At 44.0% G+C, this 27606-nt stretch overlaps 1 protein-coding gene across 2 annotated transcripts in view; it reads right to left on the reverse strand.

Moving 5' to 3' along the window:
* The window catches only part of TMC7 (transmembrane channel like 7), a 28541-nt gene extending 4321 nt beyond the window's left edge, over window positions 1-24220 (reverse strand). The window contains exons 1-13 of one of the 2 annotated variants that reach the window (XM_061599313.1): window positions 23869-24220; window positions 21889-22132; window positions 17015-17163; window positions 15676-15843; window positions 15472-15557; window positions 11886-12031; window positions 9033-9180; window positions 8036-8209; window positions 4976-5130; window positions 3208-3325; window positions 2841-2938; window positions 1642-1825; window positions 103-233 (exon numbers count right to left, since the gene is read on the reverse strand). In XM_061599313.1, coding sequence (XP_061455297.1) covers window positions 103-233; window positions 1642-1825; window positions 2841-2938; window positions 3208-3325; window positions 4976-5130; window positions 8036-8209; window positions 9033-9180; window positions 11886-12031; window positions 15472-15557; window positions 15676-15843; window positions 17015-17163; window positions 21889-22132; window positions 23869-23923 — 1856 coding nt within the window. In that variant the 5' untranslated portion in view covers window positions 23924-24220. Of the gene's footprint in view, window positions 1-102; window positions 234-1641; window positions 1826-2840; window positions 2939-3207; window positions 3326-4975; window positions 5131-8035; window positions 8210-9032; window positions 9181-11885; window positions 12032-15471; window positions 15558-15675; window positions 15844-17014; window positions 17164-21888; window positions 22133-23296; window positions 23427-23868 lie in introns of those variants that run through there. The other variant, XM_061599314.1, reaches the window with a different exon arrangement.
* Between the last annotated feature and the right edge of the window lie 3386 nt (window positions 24221-27606).

Raw genomic sequence — 27606 nt, forward strand, 5'->3', positions numbered from 1 at the left:
CTGCCTTTGTCCAAGACTCTCCTCTGTGGCTCCTATCCAATTCTACTACCACCTGTGAGTAACACACATGCAGACACTGTGTGTTCTAAAAGGACTACTTACTGCGTCATGCTGATTCCCAATGGAATGAAAGCTAAGATGAGGCCGATCAAAAGCACCACCAGGAAGAAAAAGTTGGAGCTGGACGCTCTAAAGGGCCGTGTTGAAGGCTTACATGTATGCATCAGACTTATCTAGAGAGAAGAAAAGATCTCAGCCCAGGTTCAGTGGTGGCTGGTGCCTATTGGGACTAGTAGGGCAGAAGGCAGGGAGCCCAAACAGTAGGTGCAGCCAGAGTCAATGACAGGGACAGCCAACTCATTCTAGTTTTTCCCCACTCCCTGCTGAGTTTATAAGGTGCAGCACTGAGACCAAGCTGACAGTCAGTGCCACCCTCTAGAAAGGTTTTAAGTAAGAGCAAAGGCAGCTGGGAGCTGGCTGAGGGCAGACTGAAGTTGATAAGGCAGCGCCCCATTCGTCCTAATGTACAAGCCTCCACTGTCCAGGTGTCAAAGGAAACATGTTTGGGCCCCAGGAAGGGCAGCAGCTCCTTCACTCAATCTCTGCAATCCCCTGATCAGCAAGTAGCCTAGGGGGGCATTTTGGGAAAAGAAATGGGAAGGAGGAAGTACACCCTCATCCCAATGACCTGTCAACAATTCCCACTGTTTGAGTTGCCACTTGATCCACAGCCTTCCTTCACATATTCCTCTACTGAAGGTCTGGCTCATGGCACTCCGAAGAACCCAATTTCAACCATTTAAATACTTGTACATACTGTTAAGGATTCTGAGTTTGTTACCCTAATTTAAAAGATGATCTAACATGAAACCCTCTGGAATTTTTGCTACAAGGTTTTAACAGCTTGTAGCATCTTCCTAAGAACAGATTTTCAACTGCTTTCCTCCCTCCCTGACTGTGCTGTTCCTGTGCATTGCCCTATGAAATGCACAGAAAACCTTTATTTTACAGCAGGAACAGACAGGCTTATCTCACTTTCCTGCTTGTACGACAGATGGGAGCTGAAAGCACATTTGACTTTTCTACAATATTTAACTTCATTATGTAGGACTCGCTAGGAACGTGGGAAGCTGCCTTATCTCAGGTCAGACCCATTGGTCCATCTAGCTCAGTAGTCTCAGTACTGTCTACAGTGGCTTTCAGGATTTCTGGCAGAGTCTTTCCCAGTCCTACCTGAAGATGCTGGGATTGAACCCGGGACCTTCTGCGTGCAAAACAGATTCTCTATTACTGAGCCATGGCCGTTCCCTATAGCAGGAGGTGAACTACCTGTGCCGTCCCACCAGAAGTTGTTGGACTCCCAACCCCAGCAGCCCCAGCCACTGTGGTCAACGGTCAGGAATGGAATTGCAGTCCAACAACATTTGGAGGGCCACAGGTTCTCCACTTCTATATCAAAGAGTGATTGAAGAGAAACAGTAAGGAATTTGCACAAGAGGAAAACGGCTGTTCTGCAACTCCTCCCTAAATGTTTTATTCCATAGGAATTTACATTTTTACAAAGCAGGCACAGGACAAAAATGATTAAAACTGCAATTACAGTTACTCCTAGGCAATATTAGGCACACACAGATCAGATACCTTTTTAATGTAAAAGACGACAAAATATTTTATTGTTGCAATGGCGGGGAGGAGCGGGCAATAGAAGGTTCCAATCCAGCAGATAGTTTGCCCGTAAACAATTTCCAGCACGTTGTCAGGGATGGCAAACTCCTGCAGTCCACACCACCGGAAGGCTTTATACGAACAATAGGTAACCATCAACCTAATAAATAATTAATATTAATATTAATAATAATAACAATAATAATATTAATATTAATAACAATAATAATAATAGCCCTACTTTAAAGTTCCACAACAAAACTAAGGAACCTATATAGTTTACAGAAGCAAAATACTAGGAACAGAAGTGCATCTATAGCTAGCCAGGCAGTGTACAGTGGAGAAATGGGGGGCTGGGCAAAAGTTGCTAAATTGGAAGCTATTCAAAAATTCTCTCCAAGGTCACTCTTGAACCTAACACGTGGCACTCCTATTGCCATGATGAGATCTGAGGCTGGGTTTTCTTCAATACTGTCCTGAGTTCATACTGGCTTGACATGAACGTACAAGTTCCAAGAGAGGAGCTCATGGCCACTTTGCTCCTCCTGGGTGGTTTTGCTGCTGCACCATACTAAATTAAACCATAGTTTGGCTTAGCATGTTGACCCAATCCAGGCTTGTGGTTTAGCTCTCTCCAGACTAAGCATAAGGTGTAACCAAGGTTTTCTATGGCTTATGACACATTTATTTTAAAGCAGTTATAAACCACTTAATATTTCAAAACTCTCTACTTTCACTGTTCAACTTTTAGTATAGGAAGCAAGGAGTTTCACATGGGGAAGGTTAAATATTTTGGACCAGTTCAGACAGAACAGGAAACCATGGTTTCCTGCTCTGCAAACGAGCCACAGTGAATGTTGGGCTCATACTCCCCAGACCCCTCCCCCTTCTTTCATGCCTGCGAGGAGGAGATCAGACCATTAACTGCAGTTCCCTGTGATGTCCAAACTCAGGCAACTGTGGTTAGTTTAACATAATGATAGACTTGAAGCTACATTATGATGCTGGCTTGTTCTCACTAATCATCATTTCTCACAAACCATAGTTCCCCACGTTTGGACATTACAAGGAATAGCAATTTATTTAAAAACTGAGAGTGGGTGCTTTCAGTCCTAAAATCTGTTTCAACTGTTAAAAAAAAAAGGAAATGCCTCTACATTTACATCTATACTCACTTTCTTGGGAAGTCAACAAAGACTGTAATAGCAAAAATTATGATGAAGTCAAAGATCATCAGTTTATACATTTCCTGGCCAACTCGAGATTCCCAGCACTGAAAAGAGAGACAAGGAGATTATCAGAATAAATCTAGCTGCTGGTTTATTTTTATTTTTTAATGACAAAACAGCACGGCCTCCTCTTCTCACTGAAGCAAAAGTCACCAGAATCTGAATGGTGAACACATCCAGCTTTAAAGCATTTCACTGTGTGGCTGAGCAGTCCCTGCCACAGGCTTCTTTGCTTCTGACAGGGATTCAAGGAGAGCAAATGGAATACTTTGTTTCACAAGTCTCATTTCAGTTCACATGTACATCTACTTACAGGATAGAGCTGATAGTTGTATCCACAGGCCTTGCATTTTTCATTAGCGCAGGACCTTATTCGTGTCCACAGTGAGAACAAGAGGACCCCAATGTTGGCCAACCTCACAAAGACACACCTTCAAGAGAGGGAGTGGAGGGAACATGCTAATTAACAGTCCAATTTTTATACTACAAGAATTTTGCAATCCTAGGAGCTTGATTACAGCAGAGCAACAGATTTCCATGAGATTGGTAAAGTATGTAACTTTAGACCTTCTCATCAAAAAGGACATGGAGAAGAAGCCAGCTAGCTAAGGTTATTTTGCACATAAATCTATAAAGCACAGGGGAAAGATCTACCCCTCCCACTTCATTAGTTTCACTCCATGATGGAATCTCCCCTTCTGCCGTGCCCTCAATTCACATATCTTCCTGTCCCAGCCACCAATCCGCAGTTTTGAAATGGCTCCTATGACCTACAAATGAGGAGTCAACATGACAAGGTTCCCCACTGACTCAGTTGCGTAGAGTGGCAAAGATAACACCATGGGTGGCATTCAAAGCTGTTCATTAATTTTAATGTGTCTACTCTGAGTAGGTCTTGTCTCATTCAGGTGAGATTGTTCAGTGCTGTAGAGAAACCTGGTTCCAGTTTCCTGTAAGCAGAGTTTTAAAATTGTCTTTTTTCATTGTCTCACAGCAAAAAGTAGGTTGGCCCCTCCAGTTAAACTGGTTTTGGCTATTAAAGAGGAGACAAGAGCACTCAAAAGTTATGTCTACACCTATCTATAGCACAAGGACAAAGGAAATAAGAGGAAATCATGATAACCACAACACCTCTCTCAACACTGTGGGTCTAGGGGAAGTTGGCTCTCCTACGGCCCCAAAAGCCTCATTTACTAGCATGGAGGGGCAGAGGCATAAATATCACACTAAATGCAGAACATGTTTGTCTTGGTGCCAAAAAAACAGGGGTGAGAACCTTTTTCAGCTGAAGGCATGCATATCTTCCGAAGGCTTCATGCCAGTGGGGGGTGGGGGTCAAAGGCAAAAGTGAGCAGGGCAATTGATGGGGCTCTTACTTTTGCGCAGTCTGGTACATTCTACTCACATAAAGCCAGAGGTATCTACAACCTCCACCCCACCCCAGCTCTTCATCAGGGCAAGCAAGAGGCGTGATCATGGTTCAAAAACACATTCCAGGCACACAAAATGACTCAAGGAGGGTGTAGAAAAGAGCTGGTGAGGGACATGGCCTAGGGAGAGTTCTGAGGGCCAGATGAAAAGGGCTGGAGGGCCACATTTGCCATGTAGGTAAAAATGGGTTTTAAAGGAATGGATGAATTCACACAAGGCCTACAGATGAAAGCAACTTTCCCTTCCTAGTAATAGCCCCACACACACACACACACTTTAACAGTGCAGGAAAAGCAGGAAGTAGGGAAGAGAGGACCAGATATATAAAGCCAGTCAAGGGGTCCATAGCATGAGGGACTGGGTAAGGAGTTTGTCTGCATGGGCCAGTGATCGGGACTGAAGCAGGAAGAAGTACATCACCAGGTTATGAAGACCGAGAAGCAAATTCTCGCCAAAAGATTGTAGGGAAGCAGCTGGGAGCACAAGCAGAGTGAGAATTTGGCAAGCCACAAGAACGCAGGATAAGGGAGGCCTTATCCACAAGGGACTACCAGGCTTGGGAATGCCAGAAAATGTGGTGGTGGGTGCATAGAGGTAGAAAGGTACTATTTCAATATTGCTTTAGGAAATCAAACAGTATGCATGCTTACCTCATCAGCGTTAACCGAATTTCAAAGGCTGGTGAATAGTCTTCAAATTTGATGAGAACTGAAAAAATTAACGGGGCAATAAAGTTGGCCATCGTAATCACCACAGAAGGTAAGTACTGCACTAAGAGGTTATCCTCAAATCTCGTTTTGTTGTCCTGCATAGACAGAAAGAAAGAAATTGGGGGGGGTGTGCAATTTTCTGGGTAGCTGCAAAACCCTCAACTCAGCAATTGTTGCTCATCAAGGCCTTTGTTTGGTTTCCTGCTGTCCTGATCTTAGACTAGCAGCTACAGCTTGCTTTTTCCCCAGCAGATGGAAATACATCTGGTCCCTGCTTCTCCAGTTTTGCAGGTTCTTCCTTCTATTGTACTTTCCGCTAACTGACAGCATCCCCTTATCTGAAGGGCCGCAGCTCAGTGGTAGAGCATCCACATTGAATGCAGAAGGTCCCAAGTTCAATCCCCAGCATCTCCAGGTAGGGCAGGGAGAGACCTCTGCCTGAAACCCTTGACAGCTGCAGACAGTCACTGCAGACAAGAATGAACAAGGTAGACCAAGGATCTGATTCGGTACAAGGCAGTTTCCTATGAACATAGTCACCAGCCACAAAACTCCCATAAATCTATTTTAACTGCTCCAAAGTGTCTGTCTCTTGCACGAGTGGGAAGGTGCAAGCTCATCAGACTCCTTTGTGCCCATCTTCACTGCTCTCCCCAAATGCTTGATTGCTAGAACAACTTGCCAATGTTTAAACTGGGGTAGTTTGAAAATGCTCCAAAGATGCATCGTATTTGTAGTGAGATTACCAACTACCTTTGAAACAGCTACATTGATTGATTGATTGATTCATTGCTTTATTACGGTCAAAGACCAGCAGAGACCAAAGTACAGAATATAAAACATCATTAAGAAGTTAACAGTGCAAAAAACTGTATAAAAAGTTAACAGTACAACAGACTGTATACTGACACATGGTCAATCTAAAACCAATCTATAAGCTATAACAGTCGTTGGGTTGGGACGTTTTTCTGTATTTAATGGCTGCGCCACAAAAGCTCGCAACCTTAGTTGTAACTAAAGGATTTTTATCAGCTAGAAGATATTGTACGCAGAAAACGGCATCTCTACCTGGGAATTTCTGCAGTATGGGGGTAATTAACCAGCATCAGAGGTCATGATAAAGAGAACATTCTAATAAATGTGGCTCACAGTCTCTACTGCGCCAACATCGCATGGGCAGTAACGTTCTGTGAATGGGATTTTTTGGTATCTGTCTTCTAAAAGCGCCGATGGTAAGGCATTGTGCTTGGCCAGCATGAAGGCTTTCCTAAGTCTGGGGATGTATAGGAAGGCCAGATAATGCGCAGAAGTAAAGGTTTTTGTAGAAAGGCAAGAGTCGGAGATGGAGCCAGCAACAGGCAAATGGTTTTTCAATTCTATATCGAATATTCTCTGGGTGATAGCCGATTTCACTTTGAAAAAACCATCCGAGAGGACACTAGCAGGAGAAAAGCCTAAAGCTGAGAGTTTGGTGAGTAGTGATTTCTTCCATTTTGACTGAAACGCATCAGATAACACTAGTGGAGCCAAACCAACTGGTACAAAGATCAGTTTAAGCCAGTACTTAAACTTGAGCACCCACATATGAGCCTCGATCATAGGCAGCCCGACTTCAAGACGTAAGTTGTCATTCGATACACATACGGGGGTGCCCAGTATGTTCCTTAGAAACTTAGTTTGGATAGTTTCGAAGGAGGTGTGTTTGGCATACACACTTATCTGGGCACCATAAAGTAATTGAGAGCTGACTTTGGCGCTAATTACCTGTAGCACAGATGGAACGTGTTGGCCACCCTTCGTGTAAAAAAAGGAGAGACGTGCCTTTGTGCTCCTCATACCGTTTGCCCTGGCATTTTTTGCCTGTAGATGCCATGCTCCCGAGGAGTGAAGGGTTATCCCAAGGTACCTATATGATGATACTTGGTCTATAGGGGTACCGTTTAATCGCCATCAATGTTTCACTCTCTTCCTAGTAAATATTATGACCTTTGATTTGTTGTGGTTAATAACCAACTGTTCTCTATTACGGTAACTGGTGAGGGCTCTGAGCAGGCGTTACTTGTGAGGCCAGTACTTGTGAGGCCAGTACTTGTGAGGGACAAAAGAACTGCATATAATAGGATAGAAAGAGGCCTGTTTGACAGGGTAGGATGATGCGAGGGGCACAACACCAAGCTTTTAATTAGGGAGTTGATATGTACGTTGAACAATGTAGGGGCTAAAATACAGCCCTGTTTAACTCCCTTTTGGGTGGCAATGGGCTTAGACAGTTGCCAGCATTGTTACATCTTATGCGAACCTGGGTATTCTGGTATAACCCACGAATCAATGCTAATAGGCGTCTGTCAATATTGGTGGATTCGAGTTTTCTCTTGGAATGAGATCGAATGCTGACTTAAAGTCAATGAAAGCAGCATAGAGGGCGCCGCCTGGCTTGGAAGTGTATTTTTCAACAAGCTGTTGGAGGACGAAGCCATGATCCAATGGGGAGCGACTCGCCTTGAAGCAGGCTTGCTCCTCCTCCAAAATATTTTCCTGTTCCATCCAAGCTTGTAATTTTGTGAGTAAGTGACTTGCATATAGCTTGCTGACAATATTCAGCAAGCTAATAGGTCTATAGTTGGTTGGGTGCCTTCCTCTGTCCGTTCTGAGAATGCTATAAGTTTCGTCCTCTGTGCACTCTTCCGATTGAGGGTGGCATCTAGAAGTCGAAAGAGTTTGGCAAAGTTCATTTTGCTGTAACGCTTGGTCCTTGGGTTTTTGATGTTTTTGCTCTTCTTGCTGGTATTACCTCGTTTATTTCTAAGGAGATTCCTGTGCATCCTAGTGCCACAACGCTTAGATTCAGCTGTTCGCGTGATTTGCTTGAAGCTTGTGCAGGTCTGGGTTCCCCGCGATGCGCTGCCAGGCCATAGGGTACGCTTATTATGAGCCTCCACATTTATTGTCATTGCTAGCCTGTGTGGGACAGTTTGAAAAAAAATCTGCCTTGCCACTTACGTGGGAAATGTTTTCTTGCGAGTAGACTGTTGCTCTATAGATAGAATAAAAGCAAGCTGACAAAACAGCAAGGACTGTGGAATTGAGGAGTATCCTCAAGCAATAGATGCGCATTTTCTCTTTGGTGGTTCTCTCTGCTACCTTCTGCCTTAGCCTCTCTTCCTCCAAGTCAGTCTGTAAACAGAAATTAATTCACCAATTATTATTTTTTAAAGTCATACACTATATTTGGTCAAATGATCCCTAAGGAGGGTAAAAACAGATGTATAACAAGAATAGCATTTAACTCTTCCGTTAGTGGCAAGGCAGCCAGAAGAGATGCTGGAGACATTCTGTTAATGTCCTCTCCTCCATGCTTGCTATATTACTATTTATCCTACATCCACTTTCCTGGGATTAAGCCCCATTGAACACTTGGGCAGATTTACACGGAAAGAGTAGCTTGTCAATTTTTTCTTCTACATTTCTTCTTATTATATGCTATGGCTTGCTCTAACTATTATTTAGTTAGATTTCTCTCTCACTTATTTCATGCCTATCAACATATATAGCTAGTGTGGGGAACCTTTGGCCCTACAGATGTTGCTGAACTACAACTCCTATCAGCCCTGACAAGCACAGCCAATGGCCAGGAATGATGGGAGTTGTAGTTCAGCAACACATGGAGGGCCAAAAGTCCCCTTAAACCTGCAACATAGAGTTCTGTCGCTCAAGATTCCAGCCACTCCATTCTATTAATTCCACCTACTTTTCTGTTACTAACTAGCCCTACCAGTCAGTCAGCATTCCAAGGTCCCCAAGTATACCTCCATTGTGCTGGTTCCCCCACCCTGAGTTTTTTCCCCCTAAATATTTTGTTTTTGTACTTCTGCAAACCTTGGGAGTCCCCCAAATCTGCTTCTCCTTTCCTCTTGTGCTTAGGTAGTGTCTTGTTAGATGCATTAGCAATTGCAACTCACTGCCTGAACGTTGGCAATCGAAGGAATGACATACTTACTCTAAGTTCATAGTGTAAGCTGCTATGCTTCAGCCGTGCAGCATTTACATCCGTGACACAGAAATCCCAGCCAGCAAATATTTTGTTGCAGTAGCTCTGAAACTGATCCTCACTGCGTACAAAGCTTTGCTTGAATCCTTCGACAGATCTAGCAAAGATATCCCCATGTGTTTTTTTAAAAAATGGAATGCTTCATTAGCAATATAAAGATGTTTTAATTTTTGTACAAGTACACGAAAGAGTACACTCATTTACAGTCAGATCCTACACAGGCACATTCAGAATTAAGTCCTGAAGGGAAAAAACACAATTGGTGTTTCATGGTTTTTCTGTTGCTTTACTGTACAACTTCAACTGACAACACAGTGTTTCTGAATGCTCTCCTATATAAGAAAAACATAGCCTATGCATACAAACTAGAATGTCATGGAGATGGCTAATAGGCAGAGTTGTTGCTTATTTCGTTTTTTAAAGATGGGGGAGTATTCAGATATTCAGTGTCCCAAAATAAGTCTCTAGCAGTACAGTCTAGCAATCAGAGTCAACATACAGATCATGCAGTGAAGCTCTTGCCAAGTAGTGCTCATATGACTGCAGCCTTGCAGTGCAATCCTTCACACCCTCACTAGGAAGCAAGCCCCATGGAGCTCAAGCAGCAAAGACTTTGACACACCCACACAAGGCACCCTAGCCAATATAGGACAGCAGCGTGCCATTTTAGTACTCATCAATTTTTTAGAAAGCTTTATCAAGTAAGAAAAAAACCAGACTTTCTTACTGTGAACGTCTGTTCTCAGAGTCTCCTGGGGGAGGCATTCTTGACCCTTGGGATGGCACCTCCTCCTGGAGCCTGTAGGCAGGACCAATCAACATCGCTGCTTCTCCAGGGGGAAGGGCCACCCAACTACCAGACCAGTCTGGCAGAGCATGCACCTCCTCAACCTCATCTAAGAGAAAGAAAATAGAGAACTATGCCCTCGGCATAAATAAAAGAATAACTGAAGTATGTTGAACATTAGCCATGAACCATAGTAACAAGACAAACTATCATGAGGAATAGAAATACAGGGGTACATAGGAAGTGCTAGCAACTAGTCCCAGGAACCTCTGCCCCAACTCCCTCACAGTGCTGTCAAAACAGAATAAACACAAACACAGACAGACAGATGCAGTGATCCAGAAAGGGGGGGATGTTCACCCTACAGGGGACTCTAAGAACAGAAATTCACTGTAAGAAAATTTCTGTTTTTCTCCAGAGGCTCCTGGACAACATTCCTGACCCTTGCGAGTCAACCAACCAGTGACTCTCTCGAGGATGAGCTGCCTGAAGAACAGTGCCCTGCTAACTCAGAACTTCAGAACCAAAGGCAGCATCAGCCAATGAAGAGGCATCTTGAAAGTGTGACCTGAAGCTCTTGTAGCTGCCTTGCATGTGTCCAGAATAGAAAAGTCACCCTTATAATCTATGGAAGCAAGCGAATGGAACCAAGCGAATGTTCAGCGATATCTCTGGGGGGGTCCTTGCTGAAAGTCCTTTAACCACTAAGAAATGAAAGCTCTGATGTCTCTATCTAAGACATGCCAGGAAGGGAAGAGCAATGAGATGGAAAAGCTGCACAAAAGAAAAATAGAAAATAAAACAATAGTGCATATTATTAGAGTTGAGCTTTTAGGAGCACCACTTGGCGCAACCAAGTAGCTCATAAGGCAGAGTTGGTCTGGGAGCTGAGTAGTCCCTCCTCCTGGAGAAGCAGCAAACTTTGGCTCTAGGAGGAGGCACCATCCCAAAGGTCAGAAAGGCCAGGAGCCTCTGGAGCACATGTACCGTCTGAAAATATTAGCATCTTAATGGTAGCAGTTGACATCAATGAAAAGGCCAGACACAAGTGTTTGAGAAAAACAAATGGGAACACACTAGATAAGACTATTCCACCAAGCCACATGACTTACTTCCTATCAATCACATAAAATGCATCCCTAGAATCCTTTCTCGGCAGCGGGAGAAAAGAGACTTGAGACAGGTCACAAGCAAGGATGAACAATGAACAAGAAACTCCCGTATTTAGTTGGAACATGGTATGTCCCAGGCCCTGAGAGATAAGTACCAACTTTCCAGCAGACTCCATGTCGTAGGGCCAGGGGCATCCCACAATCAAGTAGATGCAGGATCTTCAGCACATTTGTTCACTTCTTCTCATGGCAAGGGGAAAGCCTAAGAGACCAAGTCACATTAATTCACCCAGCAGAATCCTGGTGACAAAGGATCGCTTGAACCCAACTGAGAAGTTTATGGCACAGATGGGTAACCTGAGGCCCTCCAGATATTGTTGGACTTCATCAGCCCCATTCAACATGGCCGGTGCTCAGGGATGATGGGAGCTGTAATCCATCAGTGTCAGGAATGCAACAGATCCCCCTGGTTTATGGGACCTATGGCAGATTTCTCATGTTATGAACTACAGCTCATCTCTCAAAGAGCATTATGTGCCTATGACAAGCAAGATATCTGCAGGAAAATTCTGGTCATTCTGTCAACGTAGGGCTGACAAAATGGTTCTTAAGCCATTAATCTGTTCAGAAAAGTGCTGGTAATAAAAACCTCACTGTGGTTTTATTGTTATTAGGCCTATTATTCATTTCTATAGATCTGTGAGAAACATGCAAAGCCCTTTATATTTCTCATCTCAAAAATCCTTGAAAACTACCTGGGACACAGTACACCTTTTATTAAGCTTATTTCTATTGTGCTATGCTGGTGATGGGCTGACAAAAACAGCTGCAAAGACTCAGATGGGCCATTGCAGCGTACACGCGCACACACACACACACACACACACACCAAGTTAGCTTTACCTTTTCACGATCCAGAGAAAGCTTAATGAAAGATAAGCCAGTGTGGTCAGCAAATATGCAAGCGGCACTTCATATTTCAGGAGGCTAAAATAGATGGTATCTACTGTGTAATAGCCATAAAAGAGACCAGTCATTTCAAGAAAACCCTGAAAGAGGATAGCACAAAAGAAAGTCATGTTGCTACATATAGACACACAATGCTTAGCAGTCATGCTCTGGAGACTTTGCCAAATGCCAAACACAGCTGTTTGCAAACCACCTGCTAAGAAGTCCCACAGTGACTTTGCACCCCAAACAAAGCAATACACTTGCTTTTTACCCTGGGCAGTGGAGGCTGGTGGCTCTAATATCAGTGGGATACTGAATCCACTCCAGGCTTCAGACCAAACTTCCAAGGAGCTAGCCAAGGTGCTGAAACCTTTTCCCAAAAAGTTCAGGCTAAAACCCGGAGCAGATTGACTGCCCCTCTTAACACTGGAGCCACCAGCATCCACTGACCCTTGGCCTATTAAGAAAAGCCTTCACCCGTATAAACTGAGGTAAATTTGAAGGGTCCCAAAGTGTTCTCCAGAGACAAGCAACACAGGATCCAATGCTGGTATTAACATCTATTGGTGGTATTCAACAAAGCAGTTCCACTAGCTCAAGGATTTCTGTTTGCACAGCAGAACCTCCTCCACCTCTCCTCTCTACATGCCCCCTCCCCAAATCTGCTCCAGAGAGTTGAGGGAACCCCTAAAACAGAGTTAGGGGGATGTGGGGGCTGAAGAGAGGACAAGGACGTTCCATTGTGCAGCCAGAAGTCCTTGCACTAACAGAGCTCCTTTTTTGTATTCCGCCCTATGTCTCAAGCTGTTCCATCAAGGAAAGAGAGCCTGGAACCATGGACACTACCCTAAGCTTTTTTTGGGGGGGGGGAGAAAAATTCTACCAGGAGGGTCATTAAAAAAAAAGGAATAATTAAATAAAACTTTAAAAAAAAAACATGTTACAGTTGGAAGAAAAAAAATTAAAAATGAAATCAGAAATGTTTAGGATGCCTGATTGCTGTACTTCACATATTTACAGAAACAGAAGCAAAAGAAAATGATTTGCTATAGGAAACTTCACTAAAATTGCAAAGTAAATCAAACATATTTAAAGTGACTATCTGAAAGATATCAACTGTCTTAATATTGTTGCTTCCTCCCTGCTAAACAAGATCAGCACAGCACATGCCTTATTTCTGTTATTTGGGATGATTGCAAGTGTTGCCAATACTCACCATATGCTCAGAGACACATTGCCAATTTTTTCCCAAATTGTGTTTGCATTTTTACAAATTTGTAAGACAGTACAATATCTGAGAGGAGGTTAGGTCTCCTGCTCTCCTGGTGCATTCACTATAGCTGCCCAATTTCCCTGCTTTTTAAAGTTTGATAGAAATATCGATAGGTATGTTCTTAAACCGCTTCTGGTTTTTTTGCCTATTAGTGCATTTCTCTGCTTTTTAATCTGGGAGGTAAGAAATGGGATCCTGTGCAAATTTGCTGAGAATGGATGCTTATTGAGTTCAGTGGGATTTACTCCTGTGCAATCATGAAACTGACCACGGGGGGAGGAGGAGGAAGGGCAGTGGTAGGGGAGGAAGGGCATGGGAGCAGGCAGGAGGGGAAGCGGAGGAGGAGGGCAGGTTTGATCATTTGCATGTTTATTGAGTTCAGTGGGATTTACTCCCATGCAATCATGGTTAGGATAGGTAAAACTGACCGGGGGGGGAGGAGAAGAGGGAGGGAGGGACACCTGGAGTGGGCAACGGAGGTGGAAGGAGGAAGAGAGGAGGGGAGAGGAGAGGAGGAAGGGAGAGGAGAGGAAAGGAAAAGGCAGGTCTGATCATTTGCATGCTTATTGAATTCAATGGGATTTAGTCCCTTGTAATCATGGTTAGGATAGGTAAAGCTGACCATGGGGGAGGAGGAAGGGAGGGGAGAGGGGAGCATAAGGAGGGGGGAAGGAGGGGATTGGAAGGGGATGGGGAGGGGAGCAAAGGAAGGGAGGAAGGGGCAAGAGGGAGGGGATAGGAGGGAGGAGGAGGAGAGGGCTGGTTTGATTATTTGCATGCTTGAGTTCAATGGGATTTATTCCTGTGCAATCAGGCTTAGGATAGGTGCTGACTGGGGGAGGGGCAGAGAGGAGGGAAGAGGGAGGGGGGAGGAGGAGGGCAAGAAGGAGATTGGGTGGGTGGGCACTGGGCAGAGGGAAAGCTCCTTTCCTTTCCGAAAGGAAAACATTGAGAACAGTATCATTCTTTTCAGCGTTTCCCCTCACCTTTTATTCTACAGCAGGCACATGTAGCCTCCCACCCAAATGTAAACCAAAGCTGTCCCTGGCCACATCCACACCAGACCTTTATTTCCCTTTAGACAGTCATGGCTTCTCCCAAAGAATCCTGGGAAGTGTAGTTAGTGAAGGGTGCTGAGAGTTGCTAGGAGACGCCCTGTTCCCCCACATAGCTTCAGTCAGAGTGGCTGACAGTTAAACCACTCTGGCCACTGGAACTCTGTCACGGGAATAGGAGTCTCCTCTCAGCATCCTTCACAAACTACACTTCCCAGGATTCTTTGGGGGAAGCCATGACTGTCTAAAGTGAAATAAAGGTTTGGTGGGGGTGTGGCCCCCTGATTATCCAAGCCACACAGCTGTGAGTCTGCCTTTTAGAACACTTACAACTGGTTCTTACAGAGCATGCCCGGGCTTATTATTGACTTTAATGTTAAATTTCTTAAATTAATTAAAAATCTGCCAGGCATTTTTTTAACTTTTAAACTGCAGGAGATGGAAGTCAGAGTATGGGGCAAGGTCAGTAATAGGATTACAGGTACTCTGTGAACATGGCTGATTTTTTATTAATTTCAACAAATTGTGAGAACTCTGATAGAAAAACATCCAACAGGGGTCGGGGTTTTTTTCTCTCTTTTTACACTTTGAACTCTTGATTCTCTCTGACTGTTTTGTGTATCACCATGAAAATTTACAGAGTTGTTATTCAAGCATTTCTGAGTTCAGGACTATACGTTTTGTAAGGTTTTGTTTTGAAATGAGCTTATGGGAAGCAGCAGAATGGCATGAGGGGTATTTTCAATTTAACACTGCAGAATGCGAAAAATCCATGCTGGCCACTCTTGTGGCACTCTTGTGGTATACAGCCACTCTTGTTTACTAAGCTGAGTCTACACGAGGTTAGTGCTTGTATGGTATGTATGACTATGTACACCCCATACATTTAAAGCACATTCCCCAAAGAATCCTGGGAAAATTAATTTACCCTTCACAGAGATACAATTCCCATAACAAACCAGTTCCCAGGATTCTTGGGGTGTGTGTGCGTGCTTTAAATGTATGGTGTGTGTATGCAGCCTAAGATTCTCTACTGTGAAGCCTAGCTTGAAAGTATTTCCCTGCCAATACAGCCCTCACCACTTTTCCCAGAAGGAAGACTGAGGTGGGCAGGGGGTGGGGGAAGCCATTCTACCTTCTAATAAAACCCTCCTCTTTCCCCCCCCCCAACATGCTTCTTGGATTTAGGAATATATATTCAATTACTTACCGTGCCAGTCAGCAGATCTATAAGGTAATTGTAGAAGTAAATGAGTCCTTTGGTACCACTAACTACATAAACTGTGCAATGTTGCTCTGTAGAAAAGAGATTTTTTAAAAGAAATCAACAGAAGGAGTAAAAAGAACAAAACATGTTGCTCATCAAAATTCTAATCCTACTGCAGAAAGCAGGTCACTAGGAAGCGTCTGTTACCTATGTTCTTCAGAGGAAGTTTAACATAGCTACTGTTGACAGCTCCATGTTTGGAAAGGGCACTGGGAAGGGTGATGAAGCTGAACACAAGGAGAAAGATCACAATATTCAGCATCACAAGGAACCGCAGGAAGGAGAAGTAAGACTGGATCCCAGTGCCAAATTTCCCTGTGAAGAGACAGATTCCATTGATGAATGAACACATTTACTGTTAATGTAAAACAATGGAGTAAGGGCAAATGGTACAGCTACCTTGCTGAAGCGAAGCAGGTCTGAGCCTGGTTGGCGGACCACCAGGGTACCCCATGTGACCTGCCTCGAGTTCGATGATGGAAGAAAGGTGGGCCCCTTTTAACGGCTTCACTCGCATGCAACGCTAAACCAAACCATGGCTAAATTCAAAGAATTTGTCTCCAAAAGAAGTGTGGAGAGCGGCGATGACAGAACAGGCCCAGGCCTTTCCAGCAGTAGCCCCCCTGGTTGTGGAACACTCTCCCCAGAGAGGCTTGCCTGGCAAATCATTGCCTGGCACTGGAAAGATGACCAATGCATTTTTATTTTTCGAGGCATTTCCCCCTTACTGTCCCCTTCCTTATGAGATGGTGAAGATGGCTACCTCCCCCACCCCCTCGAACAGTACACAGAGCTGAAGGAGGAAGTTGGAAGAGCGATGCCCTCTCTAATTCCTCTTTTCAAGGCTCAGATCAGCACCTGAACCGCCTATTTTTGGCAGCAGTTGCTTCATCCTGTGGTGGCAGGGGGAGGCCTTGTGGCTTGACTTGCGTGGGTGAACTTTTAGTGCATTGTTTTTAAAATCGACTTATGTATTCTACTTTTTGCATGCATTACTGCTGTCAGTTGCTTCGAGACTCTTGTGTGGGAAGTGATGCATAAGCTATCTAAATAATATATTCATTTTTTATTATTAGTTTAAGCCAAGTGAGTTACTGTACAGCCCGAGAGTTAAAAAAAACATGGAAGAGCTGAAAGAGGAAGGAACCAGGAGGGGACCTGTGTTGTATGTTTGAACAGTCTGGTCCCGGTCAATAATCTGGCTGCCAAAATCTGCACCAGCTGCTGTTTCTACACTGTCTCCAGAGACAGCCCCACTGTATTACACAGCGCAGTAATCTAACCCTAAAGGTTTTATGCACATTTATTTTTAACCGGTTTGTTGATTTATCTATGTCCTATTTACAATTTTTTGTACACCGCTGGAACAGCTCTTTAATCAGTTGGCTTATAAATCTTCTAAATAAATAACTAAAATAAAACATGAAAAGACATGTTTAAAATAAGGAGCAAAGTCAAATAAGGTACAAAAGGATAAAGGACATGCCCTCGATGCTGCGGATGTCCTGTCTCCAAAGTTCCAGGTAGGATGAGAGTTCTTTGGTATCCTCTACAAATTTCCTCCATGATTTGCTGCTTGTCTGCCTCCACTGATGCCACCCTGACAGGTATCTGATGTTGGCCTCCTGAATGTCCCTGGTAAGATAAAAACAAACAAACCATAGTCAGAGCATCCAGGGTTCTATTTCAGAACTAATGAAAATACAGTTTTTTAAAAAAAGTTCAGTAAGATCTGCTTCAGATGTCTGCAAATGCAGCTCTGTTTGTTGGAAAGGGGCCAGAGCTCAGGGGGAGAGAACACGCCTTGCATGCAGAAGGTCCCTGTTTCAATCCCCGGCATCCTCAGTTAGGGCTGGGAGAGACACCCTGCCTGAAATCCTGGAGAGTTGCTGCCAGTCTGTGTAGACAATACTGAGATAGATGGACCAAGGGTCTGACTTAGAAACATAAGAAGCTGTCTTATACTATGTCCCATGCTTCCTCCCACGTGGGACATGCCTTTGGACCTAGTACTAAGCACAGAAGATCCTTTTTTTAAAAAGCAGGGTTGCAAGCTTGAAGCAATTCATCACTACAATCTGAGTTACTTCTGACTAAGCCACCCACCCTCCACTGAACTTCAGGTGCTTGACAACTCTTCGCGATTTCCATAGACATTTTAAGGTAGTTTTCTGGGGGGATTTTAGGATGAATTTACATTGTTCTTATTCTCTCTATGTTTTAATGTACACTGCTTAGCAATTCTAAATATTGAGCAGTATATACAGACCTAAAATAAAATAAAGCTTTACACATGGGACACACAACACAAAGTCCTTCCTCTTTAAACAAGCTTTTAAGTAGAGACCTTATTCCAGTCTGTGTCTATGCGGGAGTCGCTTTTTAAGATGTTTTAAAATTTGTTTTTTAAAGATTTTTTAAAAGATGTTTTGTTTTAGTATGTTTTTAAAGGTGTTTTGTTTTAATATGTTTTGAAGTCTTGTTTTTTAAGTACTTTTAGTGTTTTTGTTTGCCACCCTGGGCTCCTGGGAGGAAGGGAGGGATATAAATTTATTATTATTATAATCATCATCATCAACAACAACAACACAGGGTATCCTAACCCTTAACAGGAGTGATCTTGTTTGAGATTTTAGCCAACCATGACTGTCTACAGAATACTACTGTCAGGGGTTCAAGAAAGCCAAGACACACTTTCCTTCCTCCATTTTCCAGTCCCCCCCACTGACATTCTACTGAGCATGCCCAGTACTTATTAAGCATTGGGGGGAGGTTACTGGGCTTTGTTTTTTTAAGTATTTTGCCACATTTCAGTGTTTCCCGAGGATGCCAGTTATTTCTCAGTGGCCCCTTTTGGCTCCAACCCTGAGTTTGCTAATACAAGGATGTACAGTTGTTTTAGAAGTCCTTACTTGAAGAAGAGAACTCGGGCTTGCATGCTCACTCCTCTTCCTCCTCTCACTTCTCCAATTCTTTCATCAATTCTTGGTTTGAGTAAAGCACTGTTTTGATGTCTGGACTGGGCAAAATAGTTTCCGTAAACTATAGTTTTCTGTCAAACCAACTGAACCCCCAGTTAGGAAGTTGCTTAAGTCAAACCATTGGTCCATCTAGCTCAGTACTGTCTACACCAGCCTTTCCCAACCAGTGTGCCTCCAGATGTTGTTGGACCACAATTCCCATCTTTCCTGACCATTGGCAATGCTGGCTGAGGCTGATGGGAGTTGTGATCCAACAACATCTGGAGGCACACTGGTTGGGAAAGGCTGGTCTACACTGACTGGCAGTAGCTCTCCAGGATTTCAGGCAGGGGTCTCTCCCAGCCCTACCTGGAGATGCCGGGGATTGAACTTGGATTTTTCTACATGCGAAGCAGGTGCTCTGCCACTAAACTATGGTCCCAGGTCACTGTAGTTTCCCATTCTGGTTCGGAGGCAGAACAAGGAGGTAAGCAACCTCCAAGAGCATCTGTCATGAACCACCCTGTTCAGATCTTGTAAGTTCAGGTCTGTGGCTTCCTTTATGGAGTCAATCCATCTCTTGTTTGGCCTTCCTCTTTTCTTCTCCCTTCTGTTTTTCCCAGCATTATTGTCTTTTCTAATGAAATGTCTTCTCATGATGTGTCCAAAGTATGATAACCTCAGTTTCATCATTTTAGCTTCTAGTGACAGTTCTGGTTCTAACACCCAATTATTTGTCTTTTTCACAGTCCATGGTATGCGCAATGCTCTCCTCCAGCACATTTCAAATGAGTTGATTTTTCTCTTATCCGCTTTTTTCACTGTCCAACTTTCACATCCATACATAGAAATTGGGAATACCATGGTCTGAATGATCCTGACTTTGGTGTTCAGTGATACATCTTTGCATTTGAGGACCTTTTCTAGTTCTCTCCTAGCTGCCCTCCCCAGTCCTAGCCTTCTTCTGATTTCTTGACTATTGTCTCCATTTTGGTTAATGACTGTGCCGAGGTACTGATAACCCTTGACAAGTTCAATGTCATTGTCAACTGGAAAGTTACATAAATCTTCTGTTGTCATTACTTTAGTCTTTTTGACGTTCAGCTGTAGTCCTGCTTTTGGGCTTTCTTCTTTAACTTTCATCAGCATTCGTTTTAAATCATTACTGGTTTCTGCGAATAGTATGGTATCATCTGCCTATCTTAAATTATTGTTATTTCTCCCTCCAGTTTTCACACCACCTTCATCTTAGTCCAATCCTGCTTTCCATATATGTTCTGCGTATAGATTAAATAAATAGGGTGATAAAAGACACCCCTGTCTCACACCCTTTCCGATGGGGAACCAATTGGTTTCTCCATATTCTGTCCTTACAGTAACCTCTTGTGCAGAGTATAGGTTGCGCATCAGGACAATCAAATGCTGTGGCACCCCCATTTCTTTTAAAGCATTCCAGAGTTTTTCATGATCTACACAGTCAAAGGCTTTGCTGTAATCTATACAGCACAGGGTGATTTTCCAACTTATGTTTGCGATATGATCTCTGGTGCCTCTTCCCTTTCTAAATCCAGCTTGGACGTCTGGCATTTCTCGCTCCAAATATGGTAAGAGCCTTTGTTGTAGAATCTTGAGCATTACTTTACTTGCATGGGATATTAAGGCAATAATTCGGTAATTACTGCATTCTCTGGGATCCCCTTTCTTTGGAAGTGGGATATATATTGAACGATTCCAGTCTGTGGGCCATTGTTTATTTTTCCATATTAGTTGACAAATTTATGTCAAAATTTGGACAGATTCAGTCTCAGTAGCTTGTAGCAACTCTATTGGTATGCCATCTATTCCTGGTGATTTGTTTCTTCCAAGTATTTTAAGAGCAGCTTTCACCTCGCATTCTAAAATTTCCGGTTCTTCATCATGTCCTCCTGGCATCTCTTTTATAGAGTTCTTCAGTGTATTGCTTCCACCTAGCACACATTCAAATTCACCCAGTTATATGGAGACCTAGAATAATCTTATATGTGCAACACCATCATGCTAAAAGCAGAGGCAAAAAATAGATCAATATCTGTCTTACATAAGGCTAATTTAAAATGAGGGAACACTAAAAGAACATTTGAAGGTCAGAAACATCTTTAGTCCACACCAAAAAGCTATCAACAAAGGTGACACAGGAACCTCTCTAGGGAGGACATTCCATAAACAGGGGGAGGGGACACCACTGAGAAGACCTTCTCCTTTGAAGCCATTATCTGCACTTCATAGAAACCAAGGGCCACTCAACCTGGCGATCTTAGTGCCCAGGTTAGGTAGATATGAGAAGAGGAGTTTCTTTATAGATATTGAAGTGTCAAGCCATAATGTTCCTAAGGCTTTATAGGTCAAAACAAGCACTTCACACAGGTCCCAGAAATAAATCCAAAGTCAGTGAAGAAGAGACAGAACCATAATGTTCCCAATGCCTCATCCCAATGAAGACTTGTGCTATTTGTATTTTAAAAAGGCAGCCACTCGTATAAATCATTGCAGTGAACAAAGTCTGAAGCTCTAGGACAAGCCACTCCCATTGTTTTGAATCCTAAAAATCTTCAGATTGCTAGGCTGTCTTGGGTCTCCCCCCTTCCTGGAATTGACAGCTGTTTATCTTCCTAAATATTTATTAACTAAAGAGGACAGTTCCTGCAATTAATGTTCCCTCAGAGATGCCACCTTCATTTGCTTTGCATCATTACATACATCTGGTATCAGTGAGTTTCACGCATCAATTTTGTGTTTTGTTAAAAAAAAAAGCCACATAGCCTCCCATTTGTTTCAGATCAGACCATATGTTTAATAAACCAGTTGAAGTCTGGGGTGAAAATACATCTGGAAAATACGTCTCTTGTCTTTGAGAAGAGCACTGTGCTTTGTATAGTTTATCAGGTGCAGTTATAGCAAGTGATTGGGGAAGATGCACCTATAGAATTCTGTCTGGATACATCCCTCCCGCCAGTTCAGTGTTGAGCTAAAAGATCAAGGCAAAGTGTGGGTGCATGGAGTGTAATTTGTAAGTAAACATAATATGTGAGATTGTGCAAAGTTTTTACGGCTTATATGGAATGGCTTTATATGGAACTGATGTTAAAAGGTCCTTAACTTGCAGTTTTCCCTCAACAGGCCTTAGCTCTCACGATAAACTATGGTTTTCATTATTATGGAATTAATTTTTCATTTTAACTCAAAGATTTGGCTTCTTTCACTTATTTCATTTTAACCCAGTTTTCCTTGAATATGAGGCAAAATAACTTACTGCCATTTGGAAATAATTTTAGAAATTAAGAGAATCTATATGCCAGAAATAGTTTTTAACCAGAAATGGACCCCAATACCACAACTGTTATAGAGTTTCTCTCTCACTCACCGTAATCGTCTCTTCTCTGCAATAGTTAATGCATATTCTTTCAGTGGTTGCCTGGAGACTGGACTCCCTGCTCCAGCCCCTTGCAAGAGACTTCTGGTCTCTCCAGAAGCTGACCGTGCTAAACTGTGGTAGTCCCGCAACCCTCCAGCTGAAGTTCTCCTCCTCAGCATAGACTGGTAACTGGGTAATTCTTGCAGGAAGGCAACAGTTGGCAATACATTATGCGAGTCAAAAAGGAAAACCTCTGCAAAAAAAGAAAGAAGTTAACAAGCAAACTCTCACACATTCAAAGGTTTTTGGGCTTCCAAGAGGCATTTGGTTGATCACTGGGGAGAAGAAGAATATTAGACGACATTTAGTCTGATCTAGCAGGGCTCTTTTTCAGAACATAAGAAGTGCCCTCCTAGTTCTCAGAGTAGCCAACCAAAGCCTATGGAAAGCCTGCAAGCAAGACCTGGACCAGAGTCGTACATTCTTATGATTACAACACGCCTAATTCAGTATAGGACTGGGCTGTAGAGTTACCTTGTAAGAGAAACGGTGGTTGGTTCCTGTTCCTTTTTTTAAAGGCTACATTAAGTGAAATATATGAATATGCAGCCTTTCTTTTACATAGTCCAAAATAATACATTTTTAAAGGTTTGGTAATTGAGGGGTGGTGTCAGTGATGACATGTGCTACATACAACGTAGGAAATGCACCTATGAAATCACATCAAAACATAAACACATCTGTTTGCAGGAGCTCTGGTTTTGCCTCTGGGACTTATTTCAACTTTTCCAAGATACAGTTTGAAGTGCTAGCAGCAGCAGCAACGACAACAACCCCACAAAACCTCTCAACTGCCCAGAAAGCACGGTAGAAACAAACAAAAAAAGATTTATGGGAAATAATAGCACTCAAATTCCACTTTCCCATTATCCTGCCACAAGCCTCATTCTCTGCCTCAGTTCTTCCCTCTATAAAACAGTATTGTTGCAATGTATCTGCTAATCTTACAAACTGTTCTTATTTATTGCATGCTCTATTTACATTATTAACATTTTTCTTTTTTCTCAATGTTGTTATCTTGGCCAAGTCATATTTCGATCAATAATTAAAAAAAGAAATTAACAGATGTAAGTTACTCATTCTCATTAATTTCAATGGGTCTACTCTGAGTATGATTAACAGGAGATACAACCCAATGATATTTTTTTTACTCCCTAGCAAACAAGCTCAAGGTTGCAGCCTGCAAAGCAGCAAGCTGCAATGGCACGCTCCCAATGCCTCATTCACTTCTAGGAGTAAGACACACTGAACTCGGGGAGATTATTATTATTATTAAGAATAATAATTAAATTTCTATTCCATCCTTCCTCTCAAAGGAACCCAGAAATAAAAACTCTTGGAGTAAACATAACCATACTTTTGTGCATGAGCCAGTGCGGTGCAGTGGTTGGAGTGATGGAGTAGGGCTAGGGTTCAAATCCCCACTCTGCCATGGAGCTCAGCTTGGGCCAATCGCTGCCTCTCAGCCTAACCTACCCTCACAGGGTTGTTGTGAGGAGGGGAAGAAGCACTTACGCCACCTTGAGCTCTTTGAGGAGAAAAGCTGGGCTATAAATGCAATAATTAATTACACTTCAAGCAGACTTATATGGCTCCCACCCACCACCGCCGAAGAATCCCGGGAACTGTAGTTTACCCCTCACAGCACTACAACTCCCGGCACCCTACAGTTCCCAGGGTTCTTTGGGGAGGAGGGGGGGAGCGCGCAACTTCCTCGCCCTTCCCTTGACACGTGCGGGGCTCCAAAGAGCTGTCCTCCGGCCGGGCCAGCAAGCCTTTGCCGTCTCCAGTCCTACTTCGACACGCGCGTGACGTGGGAAGTGAATCCCGCGGAGCCCACTAAGGCTTACTCCTGAGGAGACAAGCGCGCACACGGATAAGGCGACGCGGCGCACATGAGGCGCCCTCGCCTCGCTCCCCACAACCCACCGTTGCTGCCCTCGCCGGGGCTGTCTCGTCTGGCGGCAGCCTGCAGCCCGCTCATGTCCGGAGCTTCTCCGCCGGGGGCGGCCTCTCGGCCCGTTCACCTTCCTCCGGGGAGGAGCCAGCCCTCACCGCCGCGGCCCAGGCCTGACCTCGCTGTTTCCGGCCCTCCCTGAAGGAGCCAATGGAAGCCGCCTCGGCAGGTTGGCGAGCCAGATACTGTATGCAGAGGGCAGAGGCGGCCGGCGGGAAGCAACCCCAGCCGCGCCTGCTTGCTCCTCAGGCGCTTACCGCCGCCGTTCCATGTGGGAGGTTTACGTTTCCGATTGCAGGTGTGGGGCACCTGAACTACAACTCCCGTCATCGCTGGCCATTGGCTGTACTGGCTGGGGCTGATGGGAGTTGGAGTTCAGTAAACATCCGGAGGGTCGCACCTGAAAGGTAGGGTTGTAGCCAATGCTAGGCCTACTCAGAGTAAGGTAAAGGTGTCCCCGCACTTGTAGTGCGAGTCGTTTCCGACTCTTAGGGTGACGTCTTGCAACGTTTACTAGGCAGACCGTATATATGGGGTGGGATTGCCAGTTCCTTCCCCGGCCTTTCTTTACCCCCCAGCATACGCAGGGTACTCATTTTACCGACCACGGATGGATGGAAGGCTGAGTGGACCTCAACTCCTTTTACCGGAGATTCGACTTCCTCCTTCCTTTGGAATTGAACTGCGGCCGTGAGCAGAGCTTCGGCTGCGTTACCGGACCCACGGAGGGTCAGAGTACATTTCAATGAGTCTACTATGTGTCGTTGGATGCAAGACAGAATTAGGGTTCATAATTGTGTCTTTACTGCTTTGTCAATATGAAATAACTTTTCACAGCAAGCAAAACATTTTACAGTTCGTTTATCTTACAGCCTCAGGCTGCATACTTATGTGGGACTGGGAGTAAGCCTCATTCCACTCAATGGGGCTTACTTCTGAGCAGATATGCTTAGCGTCGCAGTGTCAGTCATAATAACTCTGTTAGGCAGACTAATTATTACATTTCTACTTTCAGTTCTACTCAGACTAGACCCACTGAAATGAATGGACCTATAATTCCCATTCATTTCAATGGACATGTGTTGAACAGAACTTAGCTGGATGGAACCCAGAAAATTTTACTTCAGGTTCCCATATGGGCTATGGTCTGAAGGCACATGAGGCCAGCACCTTGCTGAAGTGGGGTTAGGTCGGGTCAGTGCCTGGATGGGAGACTGCCTGGGAACCATATGCAAGTCGCCTTGGGTTTATATGATGAAAAAAAAGATGTAATAAATAAAATAAATGAATATGGGTTGATAATGATGATCCTAGACTTATTGTAAGCAGTCCAGAGAACTTTGTTATGGGATGGCATCAGTAGTGTAGTGGCAAACTCAGAAGTGCAGGGTGCCTTCATGACAGTCATATCACGTCCCAGGATTCACCTTCTGCAATTACAGAAGTATAGAACCAGAATAAAACTGTTGTGTAGATAAGCTTCCCCCTGCTGATTCTGTCTCTATGGGGGGCTAAACTTTGCCAGAAACATTTTTATTTTAAGAATTCTGAAATAAAGCCCAGTGTGGGACTAGGCTTTTGGAGACCAAGGTACTTTGTTCACTTCTCACATATCTAGGAGCCTATCAGCATGATAGGGGAGGTGTGTGTCAGCTCCTGAGGAGAGTCTTCTCAGTGACTAACTCACCTCCTTTCACAGCAGAGCCTTTCTGATAGATCTTAATGCATGACCAGATCTGAATGGAACAAGGCACTTCTTCAAGTAAGCAGATCCCAAGTGGTATACAATTTAACAAGTCAGCATGAAAATGGAAATGGACTGCCTTCAAGTCGATCCTGACTTATGGCAACGCTATGAATAGGGATTTCATGGTAAGAGGTATTCAGAGGGGGTTTCCCATTGCCTCCCTTTGAGGCTAGTCCTCTCCAGCTGGCTAGGGCCTGCTCAGCTTGCCACAGCTGTACAAGCCAGACCCTTTCTTGTCCGCAACTGCCAGTTGGGGGCAACTGGGCTCCTTAGGACTATGCAGCTTGCCCACGGGTGCACAGGTGGCAAGGCACATCACCCCTGAGCCATTCACTGTGTGGTGATCATTAGCTGGCCCTTATCACCCAGGAGATATGAGCTGGGATTTGAACTCGCAGACTCTGGACTCCCAGCCAGGCTCTCCTCCCCACTGTGCTATACCAGCTGTACAAGTCAGCATAACAGCCTTGAATTTGGCTCCATAGCAAATTTAGCCAGTGCATTTTTTTTTTAGAAAAGACGTTAAATTGGTGTGAGCCCAGCATAATGGGGGTGGGGCAGCGAGCCTGCAGAGGAGGAGGAGAGGACTTTGAATGGGGTGACAGCAACAATGTTGGGCCAGCTGGCGTGCAGGACTCTGAGAACTCTCTCGCCATGGACAGTGACAGCTCCGTCCCTACAGGTCTGGTTACCCACGAGGAGGCCCAACCCAGTTAGGCAGTTGCCACCTCGCCCAATGATCCTCTTCCTACGCCTGCTTTGCCGCTGCCCCAGCACAGCGCCCCTCCCTCTGATGGAGGGGGACCTGCTGATGCAGAGCCGTTGCCCTCACCTCACACTCGGAGGTGTTTGCACCAGCAGGACCAACTAACATGCCCCAACGGCCCCTCTGAGGAGGAGCATCTGGGTGCACGTGCATTCTCTACAGTGACACTTAGTCCACGCAAGTAGGGTGCCCATCCAGCCTTACTTAAGCTGGGTGAGGGGAGATGTCTATTGCTGCAGCAATGTATTAGCACAGTAAAGTCGTGTCAAGTCTCTCCCAGTAGTGATGCTGAATTCTGTGTAACCTTTAAGCTGATTCATGAAGTACTCTGAACCAAAACCTATTAAAACTACTAAAAAACCCCACAGTTCCTTGTTTGTGTCTGACTTCAGGGTGTTTGGGCAGGACAGTTAAATGCTCTCATTAGGCCAGGTGTAGGAAATCTTCCCCCGATGTTGCTGAACCACAACTCCCATCGTCCTTGGCTATTGGCCATGCTTGTCGGGGCTGATGAGAGTTGTAGTTCAGCAACATCTAGCGGGCCAAAGGTTCCTCTCACCCGCATTAAGTGGTACCACTTAGCCTAGCTGCTGCATTTTGCACCAGCTGCAGGTTCTGAACCAAACTTGAGGGAAGCGCTACACAGAACTCATTACAGCAGTCCAGCCTTGATGCATACTAATGCATACATTATGGTGGCTATGGTATCCCATTCCCTGGGCAGAGTGGCCTTAAACCAGCTAAAGCTGGTAAAATTATAGTGGTACTGTTGTTCATAATACATGCATTAATACTATTAACATGTTCTAGACGTTTATTGTTAATAACATACGAATCATGTAATAATATGGCCGTATGTTCATTTAGTAGTAGTTCTTTTAGATATTGTATAAATGTTTGTTTTGTTCATTGCGTTGTGTTCCTTTTTGGAAAATTAGGCAGGGTGTGTATTTTTAAGACAAATAAAATAGCATCCTTTGTAATACTTTGGGTGACTTTTTATTACACAAGGATAAGAGCAGCAAAGCTGTTTGTAGAGTGAAATGTTACAAAGATGCAATTGTTGTTATTAATAATAGTTGTGTACTTAAATATAGTTTATACTCCAGGATACTTTATAGCATGACACTTCATGCATCTGATGAAGTGGGCTTTAGCCAGTGAAAGCTTCTACCACAATAAATCAATAAAAACTCT

The sequence above is a fragment of the Rhineura floridana genome, chromosome 17 (assembly GCF_030035675.1).
Source record: "Rhineura floridana isolate rRhiFlo1 chromosome 17, rRhiFlo1.hap2, whole genome shotgun sequence".
NCBI lineage: Eukaryota > Metazoa > Chordata > Lepidosauria > Squamata > Rhineuridae > Rhineura > Rhineura floridana.